Source organism: Misgurnus anguillicaudatus, chromosome 8 (genome assembly GCF_027580225.2).
Source record: "Misgurnus anguillicaudatus chromosome 8, ASM2758022v2, whole genome shotgun sequence".
In the NCBI taxonomy this organism is placed as follows: Eukaryota; Metazoa; Chordata; class Actinopteri; order Cypriniformes; family Cobitidae; genus Misgurnus; species Misgurnus anguillicaudatus.
Genome location: NC_073344.2, coordinates 40,777,225 through 40,796,919, shown reverse-complemented (window position 1 = coordinate 40,796,919; position 19,695 = coordinate 40,777,225). Strand labels below are relative to the sequence as shown.

At 42.0% G+C, this 19,695-nt stretch overlaps 1 protein-coding gene across 3 annotated transcripts; it reads left to right on the top strand.

The window, feature by feature from the left end:
• The first annotated feature begins 1,969 nt into the window (after window positions 1-1,969).
• Window positions 1,970-11,726, top strand: LOC141365910 (uncharacterized). Of its 3 annotated transcripts, XM_073870914.1 has the most exons (5): window positions 1,970-2,012; window positions 2,608-2,650; window positions 4,879-4,996; window positions 6,498-6,577; window positions 7,815-11,726. In XM_073870914.1, the coding sequence occupies exon 5, from the start codon at window positions 8,049-8,051 to the stop codon at window positions 9,528-9,530; it is 1,482 nt and encodes a 493-aa protein (XP_073727015.1). In that variant the 5' UTR covers window positions 1,970-2,012; window positions 2,608-2,650; window positions 4,879-4,996; window positions 6,498-6,577; window positions 7,815-8,048; the 3' UTR covers window positions 9,531-11,726. The 3 variants fall into 3 exon arrangements, 2 of the variants coding, with proteins under 2 accessions (XP_073727015.1, XP_073727016.1); XR_012370854.1 differs by lacking the exons at window positions 6,498-6,577; window positions 7,815-11,726 and adding an exon at window positions 5,252-5,416; XM_073870915.1 differs by lacking the exons at window positions 1,970-2,012; window positions 2,608-2,650 and having other exon boundaries at window positions 3,933-4,996.
• Window positions 11,727-19,695: the final 7,969 nt, after the last annotated feature.

Here is a 19,695-nt window from a genome sequence, read left to right as displayed (position 1 = left end):
CTTAGTAACAAGTGCAATACTATTTGAGACATGTGCTACATGTGCACTGATATAAACTTCATATGTAAATAAAGTACCGCGTTATTATTACTATGACTGCTTGTCAGTTTATTGAAAATGATTGCTTAATAAGGATCACATCTGAAACACAGAAATGGTAAGATGCAACAAAATGGTAAATATAACCATCATTAACTTAACCACTGTAACATAGCTTTTTAAATACTTGTGTATATTCAGAGTTGATTCTTAACGAGTACATTTTCTAATGATTTCTCAAACGTTTTGATTTTTGAGATGCAAGTAAAGTGATTTTCAGTCCTATTCAGCTATTCGAGGCAGTTCTTTATAGACAAAAGTATTTATCGATTGACACATTATTGAAATAGCTATTAGACAGTTACCTTGTGTTTCATGTGATGCTCAACTAACGTTTTCATGATTAAAGATATCAAAGATATCTTATAATGTGTAAGTATGTTAACATCGCCATAGAACTATGATGACAAACTTAACGTTACATATTTAGACACACGTGCATATTTTAAAATAAGATTATTTTACATAAATGTAAAACTAGGACTCGTTATATTCTTTAAAATATTGTGTATATAGTATAATGGCACATTAGGTAGATGAATGCTTTATTTGTAATTATCCTACTTCATAAAGCTTATTGATCTGATATTGTCCCGTCCTGAGATCGCTCGTGTGCAGCCAACATAAACTTCAAGAGTAACACCGCAGATGGAGCAAACATCTATCTTCTCATCTTGGCTTTCACCGTGCAAACAGCCGCCTCAGTTATGTTCTTTGTTTGTTGAATGATGATGCAATCTCACTCCCGTCTCCTGTCAGATTGAAGTGACTTCCTCACAGTAAAACAGGCGGAGTTGTGTGACGTTACATCCAGGTAGGGGTATTAAGGGCGGGGTTTTCTGAAGCGCTGCGGCGCTATTGGCTTGACAATGCAAACGCGTCGTGATTTTGGCTACACAGCTGGAGGTCTGAGGCTATTGGCTCCGTGAGGCCCGTTTGAAGCCCTGGCTCGCACAGGCCCGATAGTGCAAAAGCGGCTATTCAACCTGCTTTATTTTGTTTGAGATGTGCTTCCTTGGCAATGTGGATTTGCTAAAGAAGAATGCAATAGCATAAGGAACAGTAAGAAAGGTAATTAAATTATATTAACTATTTTATTGTAATTATTTTAGTGGTAACACAGTTTGGAAGCCTAATTTAGCAGTTTCTCCTACAAATGCTGTAATATGTGGGTAAGTAAACTTTTGTAATTTTATATTTACTGTTCTGTTTATGTAGTGTTGTGGCAAAAAGTCTTGAATCTTCATAAGAAAAAATACTCAGGAGACAAAGATTCCAGGTGCCAAACAAAAATTAGTTTATTCGCTCGAGCCAACAAAGTGAGACAATCAATACCCCTCATAGAGGCGCTCAAAGATCATCTGCCCTCCCAACATCCCACCCAGCACAAGACGTCATTTAGACGTTGTTTTTTGGGCTAAATCACGTTGGCCCGTCATGACCTTCATTTAGTCCAAAAAAAGACGTTAAAATCTGTTCTTTGTTTGGTCCGTCTAATTCAGTCCAAATTTAGCCTAAAATCAGATGTCTTTTTCGGACCACCTATCTACTACAATAGAACCATGTGATTTTCATAAAGTGTCTGTCCATTAAATAATAATCCTACCAAAATATGCATGAATGTATAGGTAGAAACAATAAATAATGAGCACACTGAACGATAATGAATATGGTTTTTTTAAAGTCTATTAATATTTCTGTTTATTTTAATTAAATAAATATGTTAAATGGGCTTTAAACAGGTAATTTCGTTCCCGTACAGCACTGTTGGAAGCACTGCATTTTCATCTTTTAACAAATATCTTTATTTTCTTTAATTATGATATTATTGGCAGAGGCGCACGTCCGTCTCGTGCTTTGTGCGTTCTGGATTCTCCTCAGACAAGTGCTGCTGTTTTGTGGTCGATTCTGGGGTAAGTTTCCTTAAATTCGTGATTACTTTATTGAAATTAGTTCACAGGGATGTTAATTCAGTTGTTAATATATGTCGATACGACTAATAAATGATAAATTTGAATGTTTATCGTTTGTTAGTAATGTTAGCTCGAGTGCTGACAGCTTGACTGAGCTCGTCGCGCAGGTTGTGAGCTAAATTAATCAGTTAATGGAAATCTTTTATTTGTCTCTATATCTTCTATATAATCGTGTTATGCTTGTTTTTAAATGTATTTAAATTGTTTAGTTAATTATAATGCAAGTTTACTCCAAGTATTGTAATGTTGGCTTTTTTCAGCTTACGCCTAGCTTGATTGAGCTTGTGGCACAGCTTTGAGCTAACAGTTAAGGCTAGAGATATTTTATTTGTTTTATATCTTTTATAAAAACGTGTTGTGCTTTTTCTTAAATGCGTTATAATTTTTTAAAAATACAAGTTTACTCCAAGTATTGCAATGTATGTGCGGTTTGTTCAGCTTCCTCCTATCAAAATTACATTAACATTTTAAAGTAGATGGTTTAAAGGCCATTCTGAATAAATAACTGTTGTATATTTATTGTTACTTCTTTCAGATCCTTTTCTTGGTGTGTCTTGATGTTTTCTATTGGCTAAAGAGTAAGTATTACTTTGTTCATATTTTCACAGCCAGCAGAATCAGACTCAAGTCAAGTGCTCAAAAGTGAAATAGCATGTTGGTCTCTTCAATGCAATGATAAATAAAATGGTTATAACTAATTAAATAGTCAGATCTTACTTTGACTTTATGTACAGTTTGCTGTACAGTTTACAGTCAGAACACAGCTCATTCATACAAATCAAATAGTGACACTGGCTATATGTCTGCTTTCTTTTTATAGCAATAAAAGCATAGAGATATATATAAAGCAAAGACAACTATAAGATAATCCTTTAGGAGCCAATAAAACATCTACAGTTACAGCAGTAAACATACTTGTGATGCGGTAAGAAAAACTAGTACAGTGTAGATATGAATTATGGTATCTTAAGCACTTCTCTTATTATTGCTTATGGCTTGTTCTTCATTTTTTTTTGTAGCGAATTCCACAGGACGTGCAGGTTTAAATAAGGAGACTTGGAGTAGGTACAAATTGAGCTTTTACTCATAAGCTTGCAGCATTATATTCATGTCACATACAACTGGTGCTAAACCACATCTTAAGACCACTTTCTAATGTATGTGCCATAAACTGGTGTCGCAAATATTTAGTGCTGACGTGAATATTACATCGCCATTCTTTTGAAAGAAATGACAGATGAACAGAAGTTACTGCATTCACAGAACATCTTAAACATATCCTAGCAGTATATATGCAACAATATTTAAAACATAATGTCCATTCATAGACAGCCCATACCAGATTTTGGATTCCATTTCTCTCATAGAGGCAGCTATCAGCTTACACCCCAGGGGCTGTTTGCACCAGCTAGACATAAAAAGTTGGGTATAATGTTGTGCTTCTCTTTATGGGTTCTTTAAGAATAAAATACTCAAGCCGTAGGTTTCATTTTCAAAAGATAGACTTTTATTAACCAGACTAATAAAAGCTGAGCAGTCCTGCAAAATCTCCAAGACTCACTGAAAACCTTTCCCCTGTACTAGAGTATTTAAGTCTGCCTTCGCACGCAATCCTATTCCCATGGGTTTGTAACATGAAGCAACATATGGTTTATATCATACAGAAACACATTGTGGTCACATTCCTAGGACTGTATAGGTCCTTTGTTCCTACCCTCTGGTCATTTTCTACACACCCACTGGTAAATTCAGTGATACATCTGGTTATATCCATATAGAAAAACATAAAAACATAATGGTAAAGTATTTGATACCCATATTTGGATTAAAACAAACCACTTCAATAAGCACTACGTCAGGCTTAACTACATACGGCTTTTTGAAAAAATGTTACGCCCCGTTGCAGCATCTAATACTACGACCAAGCTCAGCTACGCTCTCCTTCTAGATGCATGTGTAACGTAAAGACACATCAAATGTGCATGTTAACTAAACGAAAGCCTTTCTCATTTGCACAAAAGGTATTAATTTGGCGATTAATTCTAACAATTCTGAATAAAAACAAAATAAAATGAAGCTTTTAATAAGTTTTATAATCTGTCTTTGTAAATATTAAGTATTATATGATATATAAGAATTTATTGGTGATTTACTTATCACTCTGCATGTATGAAAGCCCACTGCTCGCCTGTGCATTATATGCACCAATGTCTCCTCAATTTAAATATTTTTATTTTGCCATAGAAACAAGTCAAGACTTTATACTTATGCCTACCTTTGACTAGACATAAGATTTAGTCTCTAACGTATGCTGTGCCTAGATGGTGCAACAGGTGTAAATTCTACATAGGACATAATGCGTATTTTAAGTTCAGATTAGTTTAGCAACCGGCCCAAGATAATTTACAAATCAAGAATTCCTCTTGGTCGCACTGCATGACCTGGTCTGGTATTTTATGGGCTGGATCGCATTGCCTTTGAATGCTGTGCTGGTACTTCAGCATGTACCCGAGGCATTGGTGAGGTATTGGTGTTCTGTTCTTCCACCCTTACAGCCGCAGATGTGTGTACATCTTCCGTGGGATCTTCATTTGTGCTAAGAACATGGCGAAAGTTTCTGCACTACACTTGACCCTCTGAACTGCTAACATGATGAGATTTTTGTGTATTGGCATGGTGAACAACAACAGCTAGTTTCCAAAGGCCATGCTATTGTATGCGAATGAGCTGTCCAGTGTGTAGTTGTGACGTGGACAAGCTGAGCGATAATCATTTTTTTCTGATGCTGCTGTTTACTCCATTGTAGCATGCCTCTGTGAAACTGACAATCTCGGGTAGGAGCTGCTGGTTTGTGGTTGGCAGTATGGATCACGGTCTGCGACTCATGAGGAGCTGGGCTGGAGACATGAAGAGGTTGTCAACAGGTGGGTTCCTATACTCTACCAAAATGAGATAGGGATCAGTCATGAGGGCCAATATGTGTGAAACTTAATGTTTTTGCAAAGTCTTCAAAGTCTTTGTGTTGATATTGTGGACCTTTTAATTTCACTGGTATGCCATGTCTTGCGAAAGTGACTAAGCTTGCTGATGACAGTGGCAGCGTAGTAGTGTTGAGTTTGTCTAATTGGGAGAAATGTTTATAGTAATCTACAGTAACCATGTATTCTTTATTGTTCCAGGTGAAGAGGTCTGAAGCTAAAACCTGCCATGGCCTGATTGGTATTTCATGAGGAATCATGGGGTATTTGAATTATGCTGCACCAGGCAAGTACTGCATCTTTTGATCATGTGTTCTATCTGCTAACACATTCCTGGCCAGAATAACATTTCGTGCTCTTAAGCCGGGTACACACCAAAAGATAATCGGGCTGATTTTGGGCCGATTTCCCCCCTTCCGACAATCCTAGCTATGTCCCGAGTATCGCAAAGGTTTCACAGATTATCTTATCAGATTGTCCCTTCATGTGAGGTGTGTTAAGAATGTCCGAACCTGCTCGGAAGAACATCGGAGCCGCGCCGATCGCGAATCGTAAATATTCAACATGTTGAATATTTACGATCACAAATCCTGATGTGTGTAGGGAATCCCGAGGACAAACGCGAGCACGCTCTTGACATTATCACGTGAAACGAAACCATATCCAATCAGAAAGCGAGATGATGAAAGACGGAAGAAGTCATGGCGCAGCACAAAGTCCTCTTCTCAATCCATAGGTCGCATTTCCAGGCTGCATATACGTCATCAAGACTGTCTTATTTCAGAATATTAACAGTTATAAAATTGACTATTATTCCTAGTTTATCGTATATTGTTGTAATATACTTGCAAATAATGCTCAGTTAACTTGAATAAACCAGGCTTCATGACGTATGCAGCCTGCATATGGGACCTCCGCAGGCTACAGCCTTCGGATTAAGAAACGGGCAAAGTGAAGTTGATGTGGACAGCAGAGATGGAGGATCAGCTTGTTGATTTGTGGCAACAGCACGAATGTTTATACAACGTGCTTGTAAAAATGATTCCAAGCACTATCATTGAAATGTCTTCCTGCATATCATCCGCCATGCTTATTCTGAAGTCTCGCAAGATTTTGTGGGATTTCCTGTGTTTACAGTCGAGACTCTGGTTAAAAATCTGTTTGTGTATGGTGTGCTGTCTTTGACACATCATGGCACACCACACACTATAGGAGCAAAACGGTTAAATCCAGGATTTTTTATCCTCATGTTTGTGGTCTTTCACATTTTGAAAATCTTATAAGATGTAAAAAATCTTCTGGTGTGTACCCAGCTTTAGCTTCTCTGCATGTGCGCATATCTTTTCTGTGTGAGGTCAGATATGACTATTTTCTTATCTTCACTGGTCAATGAAAGTTTGTCTTAAAAGTCAATAATGTATGTGGGAAATTTGTCTCCTCTTTGCAGGCCATCCATCCAAGATCATCTATCTGAGCTGCTGAAAACTGCCTCGGTACGGATCTGTTGCAGCTTTGTGTCACTGACTGGTAAGTTTTTTTATAATTAAGTGAATCTACATGTCCATATCTTTGCTGAGATTGTCATGTTTTGTTGCTATGGACTTTCTGGAGAGGGTGTCTGCCACAGGAATCTCCTTTCCTGTTCCGTGTTTGATGTCATATTTCTAGGGCTGTAGAATCATTCTTTAAAGGAGCATTTCACCCGTAGAAACATTAATCTTTATTGAAAGTGCGTCATATTTGTAGTCAAAATGTAACAAACATTTCGAATTTGGTGCCTATTTGACAGAGAAAAGGGGTGTCTCTCACCCCCTCAACAAAGTTATTGGACTTTCTGCTTTCAATGATGCAAAATGATGATTTTTACATCATTGAAAGAAGGAAGTGCAACACTGAAATCTGTATTTCTCCTGGCTCAGCGGAAACTGAGGAAATGATGCACGACCATTCAAAAACATGACTGGGGTTCTAATGATACAAAGCTTAATGTAAATGGGTGAAGTGTCCCTTTGAAATCCATTTAATTTTTGTCCCAAACTCAGTTTTATTTTTCTCAAATAATCACACCAAACGCGCTTCAAACGCTTGGAAACGCAAGGCGCGGCGCACTGCGTTTTTTAAAAAAGAGAAGTGTGACGCGGCTTTTCATATTGCTAGCAACCAACGAGTCAGCTGTCTTGTCAATCAAATATTGAAACGTGATATTATTTTGCTATTAACTGTCATATTAGCAGAAACTTTAAAAAGAGGGTGCTTGCTCTGACCTTGTTTGAGGGTGAGAGGTGCACAAACACGCAGGAGAGAGTGAGCGAGTGGAATCCGGTTCTTTTAGCAACTGTAAACTTCCCTCACCACACCGTAAGACCCGCCTCTCCCCTCATTCGATTGGACAATGGAAAGATGCAAATGACGTCTGCTGCTTTTCCGCACTCAGCGCTCCTTCAAAAGTGTGTGCTGCGGCTGGTGGCAAAAAACGCAAGGTGTTCGGCTGCATAAGCAGTGTGCAAACGCTCCCTGCCCATAGAATATCATTCAAAGAAGGCGCCTGCAACTGCCATAAATGCATTTGGTGTGATTGGCCCCTAAGAGTGATTCTTAGCTTTAAGGAATTTGACAACTTGCTTTTATACTTAAGTTTGAACGTAGGAGTATATTTCATGAATTCTTAGTACTTAAGATAAAAATGGCACTTTCAGAAGCTTGATAAATATGGGAACAGTTGTCTAACTTGAAACTAACTTCAGTTTCTTTCCTTTCCTATCAGTATTTCTTCAAATTCCTGTTCCGTGTCACATGGCTTATGCAAGACAGAGGGGACAGCTCCCCCCGGCGCATGCTCTGCTGCGACGACACACAGTCGGTCAATGTTCCATGGCGGCATCACGTCTCTGTCTACTGTCGGTTTGTTTGTACCAGCATGTTTAGTGTTTGTTTTTGAGAAGTTTTGAAAATTTCACTAGTGACTATCTATCCACTCATCATTCTACTGTTGTCAAGAATGAGGGATTTACACACACTCATCGCAATCGCGCTCATAACATCATGGATTATATACAACAACAACAACCTGGCGCTAGCATTACTAACCAGCGACCAGAAACCACTCACCTACAGTCGGGCGGATCTCCTTCAGCTCCTATCCTCTGCATTGTGTCAACAAAAACCACCAGTTGCACTCCCACCAGAGATGAAACCAAGGCGAAGAGGTAGACGAGGAGGCGTAAGAACTAGACTCCGTAAGCGTCCATTCAGGCCCCCTCTGCCTTCCATCATATTAGCGAACGTTCGTTCGCTCAGGAACAAAATGGACCTGTTGCACTCGAAGTGCTCCATAGAGAGAGGCTACAGGGACGCCTGCATCATCGCGCTCACCGAAACCTGGCTGGATGAGGAGGTCCCGGAGTCCGAGGTCAGTCTTGATCACTTCACCATCCTAAGAGCCGACAGGACCCATCAGTCAGGCAAAGTGAGAGGTGGCGGGATCTGCATTTATGTCAATAACAGGTGGTGTGATAACATCAAGATCCACAACAAGATCTGCACACCAGATGTGGAGATGATGACCGTGAGCTTGCGTCCCTTTCACCTCCCGAGAGAATTCCAGACGGTGGTTGTCACCTGTGTTTACATCTGCCTGAGTGCCGACATCAGGGTAGCAGCCGAGCTAGTAGCTGACAACGCTAACACCATGCTAGCCGCCTACCCGGAGGCTCCGGTGTTTATCCTGGGGGATTTTAACAACTGCAGGCTCCATGATGTTCTGCCATCCTTCCACCAGTTCGTAGATGTCCCAACAAGGAAAGAGAAAATTCTGGACCTGTGCTACGGAAACGTTGCCGGTGCCTTTACCGCACGTGCCTTCCCGCCACTCGGTTTCTCTGATCACAACGTCATCTTCCTTCTCCCGCAATACAAACCGGAACTGAAAAGGATCAAACCAACAACCTACAGCGCCACCTTCTGGTCGGAGGATGCTATTGAGCAACTACAGGGCTCTCTAGCCTGCACAAATTGGGGTATTTTTCAGGGCACCTTAGACGAGAGGGTATCCACCATCACTGACTACATTAAGTTCTGTATCCATACCACCATCCCCACCAGAACTGTCAAAAGATACCCCAACTCCAAACCCTGGATTACCACCAAAATAAAATATGCACTTGAAGAAAAACGGACAGCATTCAGAAAAAAGGACTGGGCTACTCTCAAAATACTCAACAGACAAATAAAGAATGATATTATCAAAGCCAAAATGCAATATAAAAACAAACTGGAGCAGGAGTTTAGCAACATGAACACAAAACAAGCATTCCAGAGAATCAAAAAACTCACAGGCCAAGAACAAAATTACCACCACCAATCATGTCCAGACCCTCTTCATCATGCAAATACCATGAACAGTTTCTTCAACCGATTCGATACCCATGACCACAAGTTGGCAAGGCACCAGGGCCAGACGGCATCCCGGCAAAGGTGCTGAAGTGCTGCGCAACAGAGCTCTCCCACATCTTCCACTCCATTTTTTGGGATTCCTACAGGACAGCAACAATACCCACCCTCTGGAAAACATCAACTATTATACCTGTACCCAAGAAACCACACCCTTCAGAATCCAATCACTACCGTCCAGTCGCACTCACCCCAATAGTCATGAAATGCATGGAGAAAATCATACTACAACTCATTCTACCTACTGTGAGTACACAACTTGACCCATATCAATTCGCATACCGGCAAAAAAGGGGGACAGAGGACGCAGTGGCGTGCCTTCTCCACTTACTCCTTCACCACCTCCAGACTCCTCATAACTCCGCCTCAGTTCTGTTTGTAGACTTCAGCTCCGCATTTAATACAATCCAGCGCCATCAACTCATCAAAAAACTACAGCACCTTAATGTCACACCTCTCCTCATCCATTGGATATACAATTTCCTCAGTAACAGGCCACAGACAGTGAAAATAGGGACAATAACCTCATCAACCATCATCACCAACACTGGAGCTCCCCAAGGTTGCGTACTTAGTCCCTTCCTGTACACACTTTACACAAATGACTGTCAGAGTTCAATACCCAATACTACTTACTACAAATATGCAGATGACACGGCTATAGTGGGACTACTTACAGATAATAAGTCCATCACAGCATACCATCAGTCCATCACAGATTTTGCACTGTGGTGCTCTGATAACTACCTTCAACTCAACACTGACAAGACAAAAGAACTGGTCATTTATGCATCAAAAACACCCCCTGGACTTAACCACATCACCATCTATGGCAAACAAGTTGAACAGGTCAGCACTCTCAAATATCCCGGTCTCACCCTCGACAATAAGCTTAACTTAAATGAACATGTCACCATCACACAGAAACGTGCACAACAGAGACTGTATGCCGTGAGAAAACTAAGATCACTGTACGTTGCCCCTCATCTTCTTCTGTTACTCTACAAAAGCATTATTCAACCTCTTCTACTTTACTGCTCCCCTTGTTTCTTCACCATTCTAAGTGTTACCAGCAGGAACAAACCCATTAAAATTTCACACCTAGCATCTAAATTAATACAGCTTCCCACTCCCAGCCTCACTGAGGCAAATGACACAGCCATCACACGTCTTGCCCGCAACATAGTAAGTAGCCTTGACCATCCCCTGAACCGGTTCTTTATTCTACTCCCATCTGGCCGCGGATACAGAACCCTGGACTGGAAAAAAGCGCACTTTAAGAAAAGCTTTGTTCCATCAGCCATCGCTGCTTTAAATAAATCCCTGTGATCAGTATTCATTAATCTTTTTTTGGGTAATGTTTGTCTGCACTCTTCACCTTTTTTGCTGCACTGTGGGGAAGAGGGGGGGGGGGCTGGAGAGGGGGGATATGGTATGGTGTGTGTAGTATAGTATTATATTATTATATGTTACATGTTATATGTGTGAGACTAGGTCAGAGATGTTAACATCAGATGCTGCTGTATGTGATGATGTGTGAAAAAGAATATCCCTATGGGACAATAAAGATTCTATTCTAATTCTATTCTAAGACTGAATCCATGAAGGTGAGTCGTCGTCGTCATCATGAGAAATGTCTTTGCTCACTGCAAGCACATTTCTTTTATAAGCAGAATGACACACTTTGGTGAAGTGATTGTGTTTTTGGGGCTGATAAACTTGGTATTAAGATGTGGGTTTTTTGTCAATCGGATCATAAGTGGATGAGAGGGACACATTCTGTTTACACCTGGTATTTAAATCCGTCAGTTTTGTCCACTTTCAACCTCTTCTGTCCTGAATACTTTTAGGAGATGGTCTGTGGAGACTGTGGGCGATTCCTTCTGCTGTCATTTAAACATGAGCAGGAGTAATGACGGGTTTAAATGGATGCAACTAATATTATGCCAGAGTCCGCTGTTGTAAGTAAACATGCTGAACAGTGTTTTGTACATTTATATGTAAAAGCTTTCTTTGATATTTCTTTGATATTCTCTTGTGACTGTTGGAACACATTCTACCACATGCGCGCTTACACTACAAAAGCAATCCGATCAAAAGTGTTTTCAACTACCTCTGAATGTGGTCAAAAGTGGACGAGCTCAAGATGTTTTGAACATCATTTACACCTGTCTCTAGCATCGTCCACTTGTGATCCGTTCGACAACAGCACATCTTAATACCAAGTGTAAATAGCCCCTTTTTTACTTGCGCTTCCAAGTGTTATGGTAGAAAACAACAGTTAGGGAACAACTTCTGACTTTAAACCTCAATAAAGTGCATTCATCCTTCACAGAGGTAATCCATACTCAAATATTGCCACTCATTGCACATTAAATCGTGCGAGTCCAAGACATCGTTACCGGAAACTAGTTATTATAGTTTATAAAGTTTAAAACATTATCTTTTCTTACTATATAGCATCGATTACCCACAGAAGAACTTTATTAACCCCTTGGAGAGCTGTGGATTACTTCTTTAAAGGCTGCACTTCTTTGGGAAGTCAGAAAATGTACCCTGATCCATGTTTTTCCCCATATTAAGCTCAGAAAAGCTCGGACATTTACTAAAATAACTCCAATTGTGTTTGTCTGAACATGTGTATCTCGAGTTACTGAGTGTTAGTACTAGGGATGTCCCGATCCGATCACGTGATCGGAAATCGTCCCCGATCACGTGGTTTCAGGCTTGATCGGAATTGTACATTACCTCCCGATCAGGACTCGGATACATATGCAGGGTTTAAAATCCATCAAGGTCTCACTCTGCTCCGCGCCAGATCACGTGCTGCGCTGGTGCGTGTGAACTGACGAGAATAGGCTTGTTCGACTTCATGCGGCGCCACAAGATCCGGCAGCCGGATGACATCAAAGTTCCGCGAGAGCGATTTAAAAGCAAACTCCTTTGTATGATTTCGCGGATCACTCTCGCGGTAGTTTGACGTCACCCGGCTGTCGACTGTTCCGGCGCCGCATGAAGTCGAACAAGCCTGTGTTTTCATTCATAGGCTTCACACTCGTGTGTGCAGGGAACCCACGACAAAACCGGGTTTTTACCGCTCATTTAAACGACGCGTTGATCGTTTGTTTTGGTCACCATGTCCTCAGACGCAGCTCCGCGTCTCACTCAGAACCTCAAGAACGCGCATTCGCACAGGATCATTTGACATTACTGTAGAGATGAGAGATAGAGAGAGAGAGGTAAGAATGTCTAGAAACAAAGTATTAAAGTATGTATGTCACTCGTCTCATTACAAATATGTTAACTAGATAACTGGATACAATTAATTGTATAGTTTAAAAAAAATAATGTATTTTGATTATACAAATTAATTAACTAACTATAGGTATTTTATAACTAAATGCTGACCAGCTTAGGGAATCTCTATGGCTAATTTATAAGACATATTGCTGAATCAGTATGTTGTTTTTCTTGTTAATTGAGTCTTTTTGGGTAGCCTATCTTATGCCTAGAATTAGTCAAGGAGGTTAAGTCTTATAACTTCCTTCTAAGTTTGATCAATTGTGCATAATGACATGTGCAACAAATGCATATAGGGTGTGAGACTCATACATTTGCATAATTTAAAGTTCAGGTTTTTAAGTTTGAGTCAACCTGTGGCACAGCTTTAAAACTGAAACTTATAAAATCCTATCAGAGGTACAAAATGTCATTGAAACACACCAGTGGCTTTGCTGTCATCAGGATTAAACATGTTACCCCTCGAACCCTCCCTCCTAACAGAGCATCCCCACAAAACAAACCCTAATTTAACCCCTGTACATATACTATATATATTCTCAGTATTTTTTTAACACATCTGTAGTTATGCGCTGGCACAGAGTTAGACTCTTTTGACTCCACACAGAAACAGCAACGCGTGTGGCATGACATAAGGAACATCCTGGATCTGTTTTTTCGCTCTTATTTATTCTTTTTTTATGTATTATAGAAGTATCGGATCGGGACTCGGTATCGGCAGATACTCAAAATCAAATGACTCGGACTCGAAGGCAAAAAAACCTGATCGGGACATCCCTAGTTAGTACATCATGGGGTAATTTTAAAATCTGTCTGAAATATCGCTTTAAGTATTTAAATGAAGTATAGCAATACATCATTGGGACTAAATAACAAAGGTAAAATAAAATATAAATTCCTTTTAATATTAGTGTACCTAATTGGATTGATCATTGGATTTACTTTTTGTTAAGACAACCCCTGTTTTTAATGTTAACATTAAATTTTTTTATGTTCTCACTTAGATGCTGTAACTATAAAGCAACCAGGACAACACACCTGGAGTGACCAAGAGCAGGATGAAGAAAGAATCGGATGAGAAAATATCAACTGGTGCCCATGATGTCACGGTAGGATAAGTCTATCGTGACTTTCTGTGTTTTGTTTGTCTGTGTGAATGAAGCATGAGTGTGTGCGTGTCTGTATGCTAATTATCTGAGTGAGTACAGGTGTGTGTGATTGCTTTGCTCCAGCTGGCGGTAGTTACCCAGCCAGCATATATACTCATCCATTCTCTCCTCTCACTGCCAGATGATTGTACTACAAGCCTGCTCTAAGCCGCTCTGTCTTCGTGTGTTCCAGTGTCTCGTCTTCGTGTGGATTTATGCCCGTTTGTGTATCCGGTTTGTCTCCGTCTCACAGCATTCATCCACAAGCACCAGGATCTGCCACCGTAGCCTTTGTCTGTCCTTGGACTGCCATCATATCATCTGTACCATATTCATTAATAAACTGTTATACCTTTCACCTGCATTTGTTTCCTATCTTTCATACCTGTTGTGACAGAATCATCTGGCCACATCATGGAAACAGCAGGAAAAGGATCCCCGGCTCAGTTCGAAGAATTCATCATTGCAGCCATACATCGTTTCACCACGCAGGACAACAGGATTGAGGAACTGAGCCGGGCGATGAAGGATATGACAGACAAAGTGTCCGAGCTCATCCAAGCGATCCAACAGCTGTCGCTACCCACTGCGCCACCCGCACTGTCTGTTCCTCCCACACCACCTGCGAGCGTTTCCCGTCAGGAACCGAAGTTATCTACGCCTGAGAAATATGCAGGTGATCCTGAGTTTTGTAGACCATTTCTATCACAATGTGCTCTGCATTTCTTTCTCCAGCCTCAGACCTATCCGACAGAGGAAAGCAAGGTTGGTTTCGTTTTGTCTCTGCTGACCGGGAGGGCGGCGCTATGGGGAACAGCGGTGTGGGAAAATCAAGACCTGTGCACTCAATCTTTCGAGGCTCTTTCCACCATGATGAAGAGGGTATTTGACCGTTCCACGGTGGAGAGAGATGCCGCGAGGAAGTTGGCCGATCTCCGGCAGGGTAATCGCTCAGTCTTAGATTTGCTATTGAGTTTCGCATGCTGGCAGCCGAGACTCACTGGAATGAAGAAGCGCAGTGGGATACTTTCCTGCATGGGTTAACCGGCCGCTTTCAGCGCGAGTTACAACACGGCGAATTACCATCATCTCTCAATGGTGTGCTCGACGCAGCCATCCGTGCCGACATCTTTCTGAGAAACATTCCAGCGTATGACGATGAGGTTCGGCTCCCCAGTCGTCAGGAAAGACCGTCACTCGTGAGAGAGAGAGCGGCCGGTTTCTCCATGCCCGATCCGGAGCCCATGCAGGTGGATCGAGCTCGGCTTTCCCAGGGGGAGAGGATTTGCCGCAGATCACTGGGTCTTTGCCTCTACTGCGGGGAGGCCGGACATCTACTCCATTGGTGTCCAGTAAAAGGCAACGCCCGGGAGTAAATCTGGGGCTACTCTTGGGCGGAATCTCCACCACAAAGACCACAGCAACATCTACCCTCCTCCCGGTGAAGCTACGGTGGCAAAGGACACACCTCACCTGTGACGCACTGTTGGATTCGGGAGCCGAGGGGAATTTAATCGACCATCATTTCGCACGTAAGCTCAAAGTTCCATTGACTGTACTTTCTAAACCCATTTCACCTTTTGCACTCAATGGAAGTGAACTCTCTGTTATCACGCATATCACGGACCCTGTCACCATATGTGTTTCTGGCAATCACTCCGAGACTTTACAGTTTTACGTCACCGTTTCCCCTCTGGCTCCCGTTGTACTTGGACATCCCTGGCTGTTGAAACACAACCCGTCTGTCAACTGGAAGCTGGGTACTATCATTGGTTGGAGTGAAGATTGTCATAAGTCTTGTCTTGTCTCTGCTTGTGTACCTGTCTCTGCGTCTGTGTTTCAGGAGGAGACGGTGGACTTAACTAACGTGCCCGCTGAGTACCACAACCTGAAGGGAGTGTTCAGTAAGTCTAAGGCCGCTTCTCTTCCTCCACATCGTCCCTATGACTGTGTTATAGAGTTACTGCCAGGTACGTCTCCACCTAAGGGCAAGCTTTACTCTCTTTCTGTTCCTGAGATGGAGACCATGGAGAAATATATTTCTGATTCTCTAGCAACGGGGTTCATTCGTCCTTCCTCGTCGCCAGCGGGGGCGGGGTTCTTTTTTGTTTGCAAGAAGGATGGATCCTTGCGGCCTTGCATTGATTACCGGGGGTTGTATAACATTACGGTAAAGAATATGTATCCTTTGCCGTTAATGTCTTCAGCTTTCGAGAGGTTGCAAGGAGCCTCCTTCTTCACAAAATTGGATTTACGTAATGCTTATAATTTGGTCCGCATAAGGGAGGGGGATGAATGGAAAACTGCATTTAACACCCCTAGAGGCCATTTTGAGTATTGCGTGATGCCTTTCGGATTATCTAACTCACCGGCAGTTTTCCAAGCACTCGTTAATGACGTGTTGCGAGACATGGTGGATCAGTTTCTGTATGTTTACCTGGCTGACATACTGATTTTTTCGACGTCTCTCCAGGAACATGTGCAACACGTACGCGAGTGCTTCTGCGGTTGCTAGAGAATGGGCTTTTTGTCAAGGCGGAGAAATGCGAATTTCATGCACAGTCTGTTTCCTTTCTAGGGCACATCATTTCGACTGAGGGTGTCCGTATGGATCCGGAGAAGGTTAAGGCTGTGGTGGATTGGCCATCTCCAGAGTCTCGCAAGGACCTGCAGAGATTTCTGGGGTTCGCCAATTTTTACCGGCGTTTTATTCGCAATTTCAGCCAACTAGCCGCACCTCTGACTGCCTTGACCTCCCCTAGTACTGCGTTCAGGTGGTCGGATGCAGCTCAGGCTGCATTCTCCTAACTGAAAGGCTGCTTCGTTTCAGCCCCGATTCTCGTCTCCGCGCTTTCATGGGAGATGGAATCGAAGGTGACTAAAGCCTTAGAAGGGGTAACGCCCCCGGCTCGTTGCCCACCGAACCGTTTATTTGTGCCAGAGGGACTGAGATCAGATGTACTGAAATGGAGTCATAATTCCAGTGTAGCTTGCCATCCAGGGGTCAGTCGAACCAAATTTCTGGTTAAGCAACGATTCTGGTGGCCAGGGATGGCTCGTGACACACATGATTTTGTATTGGCTTGTTCGGTTTGTGCTGTGGGTAAGTCATCTAATCGTCCTGCCGATGGGTTACTCAGACCGCTGCCTGTCCCTTCGAGACCCTGGTCCCATATTTCGCTAGACTTTATTACCGCCCTCCCACCCTCCCAGGGTAATACGGTGATTTTAACTGTAGTGGACCGATTCTCGAAGGCGGCACATTTCATTCCCTTGCCCAAATTGCCTTCAGCCAAGGAGACAGCGGTCGCTATCGTTGATCACGTATTCCGGTTACATGGCCTCCCGACAGACGTGGTCTCCGATAGGGGTCCCAAATTCATTTCCAAATTTTGGCGAGAGTTTTGCAGGTTGCTAGGGGCTACGGTTAGTTTGTCTTCAGGGTTTCATCCCCAAACCAATGGTCAAACCGAACGAGCCAATCAGGATGTGGAAAGAGTGTTGCGATGTTTGGTTTCCAAGAATCCTTCCTCCTGGAGCCAACAACTCTCTATGGTGAAGTACACGCACAATTCATTACCAGTGTCAGCTACGGGCCTATCTCCGTTTAAGTGTAGATTTATTTCCCAGTCTGGAATCCGAGGTCGCGGTCCCCTCCGCGCACGCTTTCGCCCAGAGGTGCCGTCGCACTTGGAGTAGAGCACGTGAGGCTATACTCCAAGCGAGACAGCGCACCAAGGCTAAGGCTGATCGCCACCGGTCGAAGCCTCCCATTTACGTCGTGGGTCAAAAAGTGTGGCTTTTTACTCAGAATATTCCGATGCGTTCCGTCTGGAATAAGTTGACTCCCAAATTTATTGGCCCATTCTCTGTTGCTAAGATCATTAACCCAGTAACAGTCCGCCTTAATCTCCCTCCTGTGTACAGACGAATTCATCCGGTTTTTCACATTTCCAAAATTAAACCCGTATTTAAGTCTCGTCTTAATCCGCCTGTCATGGTTCCCTTCCGCCTTGTCTCGTAGATGGGGAACCAACTTATTCGGTTAATCATATTCTGGACTCCAGACGGAGGGGATGCGGATTTCAGTACTTGGTGGATTGGGAAGGTTACGGTCTGGAGGAGAGAAGTTGGGTCCTTGCCCGGGACATATTGGATCACTCCCTTATTGATGATTTCCATCACAGGTCAAGTAGGCCGAGAACGTCAGGTGACGTCCTTGGGGGAGGGGGTACTGTCACGGTAGGATAAGTCTATCGTGACTTTCTGTGTTTTGTTTGTCTGTGTGACTGAAGCATGAGTGTGTCCGTGTCTGTATGCTAATTATCTGAGTGAGTGCAGGTGTGTGTGATTGCTTTGCTCCAGCTGGCGGTAGTTACCCAGCCAGTATATATACTCATCCACTCTCTCCTCTCACTGCCAGATGATTGTACTACAAGCCTGCTCTAAGCCGCTCTGTCTTCGTGTGTTCCAGTGTCTCGTCTTCGTGTGGATTTATGCCCGTTTGTGTATCCGGTTTGTCTCCGTCTCACAGCATTCACCCACAAGCACCAGGATCTGCCACCGTAGCCTTTGTCTGTCCTCGGACTGCCATCATATCATCTGTACCATATTCATTAATAAACTGTTATACCTTTCACCTGCATTTGTTTCCTATCTTTCATACCTGTCGTCACACATGAGGAGACATATTGTTCTTGGACCTGCTTTTTCTGTTTAGTAATAAGTGGTTTTATGTGGTTAAATAAACGCAATTTAATATTCAATCCACAAGCTAAATTTCCTACATTTTCTTCAAGGGGTAGTTCACCCAAAAAGGAAAATTCTGTCATCATTTACTCTGTTAAAAAAAGTCCTGTTAAAAAACGGAAAAAGTGCTGGTAATAAATTACCAGCACTTTTTCCATTATTGTACGGACACTTCCGTAAACCTTAAAACGGATATTTCCGTAGATTTACCCGTCTTTTTCTTTACCATTTATGGAAATTTCCGTCAAACCTAAAATGGAAAATTCCGTATTTTCCATACATTTTTCCGTTATTGTATGGACAAGTCCGTAAACCCTATAACAGATATTTCCGTAGATTGACCCGTCTTTTTCTTTACCATTTACGGACACTTCCATCAAACCTAAAATGGAATATTCCGTATCACCCACAAGCACCAGGATCTGCCACCGTAGCCTTTGTCTGTCCTCGGACTGCCATCATATCATCTGTACCATATTCATTAATAAACTGTTATACCTTTCACCTGCATTTGTTTCCTATCTTTCATACCTGTCGTCACACATGAGGAGACATATTGTTCTTGGACCTGCTTTTTCTGTTTAGTAATAAGTGGTTTTATGTGGTTAAATAAACGCAATTTAATATTCAATCCACAAGCTAAATTTCCTACATTTTCTTCAAGGGGTAGTTCACCCAAAAAGGAAAATTCTGTCATCATTTACTCTAACCCTATAACAGATATTTCCGTAGATTGACCCGTCTTTTTCTTTACCATTTACGGACACTTCCATCAAACCTAAAATGGAATATTCCGTATTATTAAAATACTCAATCCGTACCATTTACGGACACAAATCCTAAACTTTTTAATTCCGTACAGTTCTCTATACTGTTTATCATCAATAAAGCACAAATGTAGAATCACAACAATTGTATATTTATTTTAACAGCTGCCAGAGCTTTACAGTAATTGCACTTTTTGTGGTGAATGAATTGCAATATTTACATTACAACCAT